This window comes from Etheostoma spectabile, chromosome 5 (assembly GCF_008692095.1).
Source record: "Etheostoma spectabile isolate EspeVRDwgs_2016 chromosome 5, UIUC_Espe_1.0, whole genome shotgun sequence".
Lineage (NCBI taxonomy): Eukaryota > Metazoa > Chordata > Actinopteri > Perciformes > Percidae > Etheostoma > Etheostoma spectabile.
In genome coordinates, this window is record NC_045737.1 from 18328681 (window position 1) to 18335790 (window position 7110).

General features: G+C 37.8%; 1 protein-coding gene across 2 annotated transcripts in view; it reads right to left on the reverse strand.

Moving 5' to 3' along the window:
* Positions 1 to 5784, reverse strand: part of ptgs1 (prostaglandin-endoperoxide synthase 1) — a 9767-nt gene extending 3983 nt beyond the window's left edge. For both annotated transcript variants that reach the window (XM_032515516.1, XM_032515515.1), the window contains exons 1-8: positions 5604 to 5784; positions 5440 to 5511; positions 3697 to 3813; positions 2996 to 3136; positions 1634 to 1777; positions 1379 to 1560; positions 1196 to 1279; positions 45 to 291 (exon numbers count right to left, since the gene is read on the reverse strand). In XM_032515516.1, coding sequence (XP_032371407.1) covers positions 45 to 291; positions 1196 to 1279; positions 1379 to 1560; positions 1634 to 1777; positions 2996 to 3136; positions 3697 to 3813; positions 5440 to 5511; positions 5604 to 5610 — 994 coding nt within the window. In that variant the 5' untranslated portion in view covers positions 5611 to 5784. The remainder of the gene's footprint in view (positions 1 to 44; positions 292 to 1195; positions 1280 to 1378; positions 1561 to 1633; positions 1778 to 2995; positions 3137 to 3696; positions 3814 to 5439; positions 5512 to 5603) is intronic.
* Between the last annotated feature and the right edge of the window lie 1326 nt (positions 5785 to 7110).

Here is a 7110-nt window from a genome sequence, read left to right on the forward strand (position 1 = left end):
TTTGCAGATTCTTAAACCCTCTTTGGACTTCCTGAGGTTCTCACCAATGATGATGAGTCTGGTGGTCTGGAAGAGCTGCTCATCGTCCCAGGTGGGATGTTCTGTCTTCAGGATGTCACAGACTCTGTTGTGCTCCCTCAGCCATATGGTGGCATACATGGTGAGGCCTGGCAGGAGGCCAAACAACTCATGACCAGTGACCAGACGCTTTTCTGGGGTAAAATGTTCAGGATACACCATGTGCACAGGGACCTCAGATACAGTAGGGGGGTACATCTCACCATGTATCAACTGTCAAACAAAAATATGTGTAAGCAAAGTTTTCTAAACCTTGTTATTCTTTCACAATAAGTCATGTGCACAGGGACCTCAGCTACAGTAGAAGGGTACATCTCACCATTTAATATCTGTAAGCCAACAAAATAGTAATCCAAATTTGAGAGAAGTATTTTGAAGGTTTGATTCTGAGCTATTTAAGCTTCGAAATTCCCTGTTAGCTCTACTATTTCTTCACATACGTGCCTTCTTGCCGTAGTTATGCACAGATCATGGCAGACTTGTGAATAACAGGCTGGTTTTAAAAGTAACAGACTTGTCTTATTCATAAGACAACACCCTCAAACTTTACTGTGAAGATAGTTTAAAGGAAATTCCCTCTCAAACACTCAGACATGCTGATCTTTCTACACTTACAAGTTTAGCTGCTCCTACTGTCGTTTGCTTGTTTTTATTGTTTTGTTTTATTTTCTGTTTCTATGTATTGCACTTATTACAAATATTACATTTCTGCTTTTTGCATAACCTGTAAAGAGACAAATGCCAATAAACTTGAAATTGTATCTTCATCACAAGTGGAAGGCACGATTACGTGCTGTCAAAGTGAGTGTTCGGATTGTCTCTCTTTAACCACTTTATCTCTATCACTGCTATCTGGAGATTGTACAACAGCGTTCTCAGAAGTTGGCGTGATAGAGGAAGTAAAAGCTGTTTACAGCTTACATCCTTTAGATGTATAAGAAATAGCTGGGGGTTTGTGAAATACCACAATGCAAAGCATTTGGAAATGATTGTGTTATAAACTGCAGAATTAGGCTATTCCTTTTTTTTTTCCTTGAAAGTGATATTGATCTCCTCATCTAACTCCCTGAAAAAAACAAATAAATGTATTTCCCAAAATGACAAGCTTCTTTACTACCTGATATTTTAGCTTTCCATCTTCATGAAGCCGGAGTTGAAGCTGTCTCATCAGGTTGTCTCCATAGATATTGCTGGCATCTACCTGGTGAGAAAAAAATTCTTACATTTGGCAAAATCTTTAAAAGTCAAACACATACAGTACACAACAAACTAATTATGAAAAAGACAGTATGTATCTCACCCCATGGCCTAAAGCCTTAGTGAAGCCACCTTGAACTTCCTGGTTTGTCTTGAAAAACTGGTGGGTAAAGTGTTGGGCCATGAAGGCAAACATCAGGTTGGTTCCCTGAGGATCTGGCCTGAATTTCTTTCTCTTAAAAAACCTCTCGGCCAACAATTTGGGATCAGGAAGATCAGGTTTACCTGTAGAGAAAGAAACATGTTAAGATTTCCTCAGTGGCAAAATCATCTCTGTATATAGTTGTGCAGGTCTCACCTTTAGTTCCCATTGGCAAAGGGCAGTCTTCAGGTACAGGCGGGAGGAGACGGGTGTAGTAGGAAATGTTGTAGTAAGACTCCCAGTTGAGGTATGCATATTTAGAATTGTAGGTTGGAGGGCTTGGAATGAGTTCACTTCTGACTTTGGGAGAAAGTGACAATGTGTAGTTTACAACAACTGTCTTTTTTTGTATATTTTCCATGTTTGCTAGTTCAGTGCATGAATGGAACAACATGTTTGGACACCTAATTAATCCATGTGTATGTACCCAGCCTACAAGTACCAAGTACCATAGTCTACAACCTCCCTTAGTGTAGCCACTGTAATTCTGTAGTGTTCTTGGGTTTCTTGGGCACTATATAAATATAATGTATTATTATTATTACCTGGTAAGTACATGGAAAAGGCAGTAATATACTATATGCATATATTATTGTCATCAAATACCATGAAATTAAGGAGCTAATTCCTACTCCCACGCTAAGACCTACAAAGCCTGATATAGCTTATGCTTCGGTTCCACCGGGCTACATTAGTGTCCAAAATATATTACAGACACATCTAGCCACATTTTTGCATCACAACGAACCAGAAGCTGTACTGAAATTCTATTCGGTACATGGTCCTGCAGCTGAGAATACCCACTAGCACACCAAATGTGAATTCCCAAACTGAGATGGACTGACAAATCTTTTCTTTTCATGCAATTTGTTGACAATAATTAGAGTCTGGAATAACGCCAGACTTCATCTTAAACTCTGCACTGACTTCAGTTAATTTGATTCTAGTAACTCAGTACCTTTGTTGTGGGTTTAAATACACTTTTATTTGCACTTACAAATCTTGCATGCTCTCAAAACTTCATCAAGATAAAAAAACAACTTCCGATGGATTTAAAAACTAGATTTTCAGATGAATTACTAATCAACTTTCATTTGAGTTGCCTTTTTTGTCTATATACACACACACACACACACACACACACACACACACACGTCTATATGCAAACAGCTTTGTGTCTATAGATGAGGCGAACCCATTCTGAACTCTCTCCCTTGATTCTCACATAAGAACTAAGTAAGACTACCCTTACCCCACCAGGCCTTATCTAAAACAGCCTTGACCTCAGCAAGATACTCATCAAAAATAATCTCCACCTCTAAATAAATCAAGGTAGATAAAACCAGAATGCCAGCCAATATCCAAATACATATTGTGACCATTAATAATCGAGAAGAGCTAAAACAAATGGTGGGAAAATAGATGCAAGCAACTCTTTTTTTCTGCTGTGGTCTGGGATCTGTTGGATTCTGCCAATTGAGTGACTTGTTTTTTTTAACCCTACACCTTTTCACCTACCTGTCAGCACTAATCTCATGAATGTGTCTCGCAGGAAGGAGCTGTTGACGATGTCCCAGAACCACTGGAAGTGGGTGAGGATAAAGTGAACCGTCGCAGAACTCGGCTTCAGCATGAGATGAACTCTGGTCCAGAGCTCCGCTACACACAAAGATCAACAATAAATATTCTTCGTACCACTTCTCATAAAGGAAGGGTTTGTTAATTGTGACTAATGTAAATACATAATGTATGAATGCTTTAAAAATCACTTATAAGCCGTAAAGAGAACCTTTTTGTGTTGCCATGTTGGCTGGTGTTTATCCTCCTCCAAAATGACCCTTGTTTTACATTTTTAGCTCTTTACTTTATAAAGTGGTGGAGAATTAGGATAAAGACAGATCCAATTCATTGTTTAACCTCTGACCTTCTGGAAGCACATTGTATTTATTAACTATGTCTTTATATTTACAACTATACTTAACTTATTATTGTTTAAACACTTTATTCATGTTACTTATCTTCTTTTTTTAACAAAATCGGAGGAGCATTTGAGTGCACAAGATTATGGTTAGCGTGTTGTAACTTTAGGTTTTATTTGCCCCAATGTTACATTAAAGTAGTACTTGAGTTAACAGGGTTACTAGGAGCTTTTGAATGAACACCCCCCCCAGATGCTGACACACAGATGTGTCGAAAATGCTCAATTTTGCTGTACTTACGAACCGTACAGTTGTCTCCATAGTAGCCTGTACGAGTGCAGTCACATTCGTAGCGGTCTGCACCAAATCTCACACACACTCCTGTGTTCTGACAAGGGTAGTAACAACAGGGATTCACTGCAAACGAGTAAAAACATCATATTACTTTTTCTGAATTACTAATTGGTATAAAGTAGCTCCAGCTGAACTACATTTCGAATAGTAGAGATGGTGTACTGACTCAGAACAATACTGAAACACAGGCAACCTGACAGTGTTGAATTACTTTGCATATCATTTTGTGTGTGTGTGTGTGTGTGTGTGTGTGTGTGTGTGTGTGTGTGTGTGTGTGTGTGTGTGTGTGTGTGTGTGTGTTGATTGATTCCATAAATCTTACACTTTAAAGCTAAAACCAACCTGAAACTTTTATTAACTCACATTATCAATACCCCAAAGATGTAACCAACCCTCCTTCATCGACAACACTCCACCAAAAAGTCTCTTTACAGGAACTGTTATTTGGACATCTCTGTTTCTGGGTAACAAGTTGCTGCTGCCCCACCACAATCCCCTCCCCCATATCTATAACACTCTGCCAAATTGTGGCTTCCTGTCCTCCCTTCACACTTGCAGATGTTTAATGAGATAATTAGACACTGCAGCTTTTTCTTCCTCCTTCAGCTGTGAATGAGAGGATTGATAAGCATGCCCACCCTACATGAACAACATATAGAGGTGACGATGATCAAGGTGGAGGCCTTGGGGTTGTGCTCTCTAGTACTTTTTTTGTCTTTGTTCATTTCGTCAGGTTTCAGCTGGCACTCTCTGATCCGTGTGTCTATTTCTGTGTATCTACTTTGAGTACAACAAAAAGCATGAGTCAAATTCCTTGTACGTGTTCTCACTTACTTGGCCATTAAAGCCAATTTTGATTCCGATTTAGGTTTCTAAAAGGAGAAAGTGTACGAATGCATGCATTGTTTAAAGTAGTGTAGGGTTAACTTGACCAGGACAGGCAATGATGCAGATACACATTTAGATTGAGTTACTTATAGAGTAGAATATGTACAAAATGTGTCTACTTCTGAACTTAATCACTGTGTAAATCTAACATATAGGCAACAGGCTGGCTATTTTACAGTCCCACTTTTTCAAACTATTTAACTATGTATGAGCTACATAAATGGTGGCTTAAATTGAAATATAAGTATTTTTAGCCATACATCCGTTCAGGGATTGAGCTAATCCAAGCATGCACTGAAAAACAAAAGGAAACACTCTGGACTTGATGAAATAAAACGTAATACATGTAAAATGTGATACAAAATTTGTCATTACAAAATCACAGAAATATGTTTAAAATCCAGTTATTTATTTCCCTATTTATTACATACAGCATCTCACTTCTCTTTAATAAATGACAGAACTTTTCTTGTCGTCCTGAATTTGTCTGACAACTTTGCGATTTTTGTGATTGAATAACACAAAAAATAAATACATCAGAAGTCAGCAGACACACATTAAAAGAAAAGTTACAATTCGCACCATCAGAACTTCTGGCCCCATTGGGCCTGGAAATCTAACAAAATATGCAGCAGCGCCCTGTTTTAAAACTGAAAAACATTAATAGAACCACGGACCACTTAAATATAAAAAAAAAAAGAAAACAAATGTTGTTTTACTTTGGTATAATTACTCAACTACATCCTCAAACCAAATTCTCAATTGATCAGTCTAAAAGAAATGAAAAGAGAACCTGCTTACCAACACTTGAGTCACATGATGAGCTCTCCAACAGCAACAGGTTGAAAAACAAGATAGAGAAAATCCTAAACTCTGTGAAAATGTAAAAGGTTGAATATTATCTGGGGTGTAAAAACATGAAATCCATCCGCAGGTGTTTAATTAAATAACATGTGAGGACTCACCTTTCATGATTTCCACACCTGGGTCGTTCTGTGAGAGCTTAAAATGAAATTAGAGTTGTTTAAAAAGTTTTGTTTTACAGTGTTCTGTCTCTCTAAAGTAATTCCAGACATATGGATGGGCTACTTCCTGCACAACAACCCATAGGCCTGCTAATAATGTCTCTAGTACGAATGGGTGGAGACACACTTTCCTCTACTTCCTCCATTCAGTCTGCAGTAGATTTTAAAGACTGCCTGCTGCAACTGGCACTAAATATTTGGATTTTATCATTTTTAATTAGAAACCAGAGGGCAAATTGTTCTCAGAACAATAATAAGACCTATGTGTGAACAAATTTTGACAACTTCAAATAATGAATATTATTAGTTCTTATGTTTCATTCAAATCATTACAGTGAAAGGAAACATGAAAGGATGCTAAAAGAAGATTTCAAAGTGCTTTATCTCCACCTGCTGGCAAATGTATGTAACATCCAAGGCTTGACTTGTTAGAAAAAAAGGCCATCACATTTAATTTACTGTGTTTTACAAAATTGCTCCTCACACGTGTACTAAATATTCCCAGAACCTGTTAATAGCACAGAGACCATGACACTGATTGGAAACTGTTCCTAGTAAATATGATTTGTGTGAGGGGGGGAGGGACACAGGAACAAAGAAGCTGTCTTCTTCACAAAAGGAACCAAACAATCCAGTTGAGTTGCCAGGTTCTGAACTCCTTTCCATGGAGACATTATCTGAGCCAAACCGATGTGAGATTCTTGCCTGTTGAAGTAATGTCCTGCACACTGTAGCAATTTTAGGACAAGGTTGTCTACATGAAGACAATTCAAATCTTGACCAAAACATGTTCAGCCAATTCTTTAAAACTTTACAGACCTCACCTTAGCTCTCTCTGAAGATGCAGTTTGTTACTGCATCTGTTGTTTCCCACCAAAACAAGTTCACATTGGCTTTCCAAAATTTCCCCCCAACAAAACTTTTAAAACTCTAATAAAAATTTTAACGTTGTCATGGCTGATTAAACATCAGAAGCTGATCCGCCGTATCTGTCGTGGTTCACATGTAAAAACTCAGCTTCTTGTCACCCCGAGGTCACGTTGTATTAACTGCCAAGTCCGGTCAGCATGTGTGATATTCCCAAAATTCTACTGCACATCTTAACATCTTACTCCAAAAGACTCAGCAGAATTTTGTTCTGATATAAATAGATCTAATCAGAATTTAAATCAAATGTGAGTTAAAAAATGTTAAACGTGTTTGAAAATATGTATCTATGTTTTTCCTTTTTTTTTTATTATTAAATTTAAAAAAAGGTTTTTACAGTGTCTGAGTGTTGGAGTGTAGAGATCATGGATGTATGAGAAGGTGGGGATGGTGATGTAGGTCAAGATGCGTGTGAGTAAAGTGGGAATTTGTAAACTAATTGTAAATTAAGTGCAAATGAGCATATCTAGAAAAGACTCAGGACTGCATCTCTTGTCAGAATGTCCTCTCCTGAAAAGCG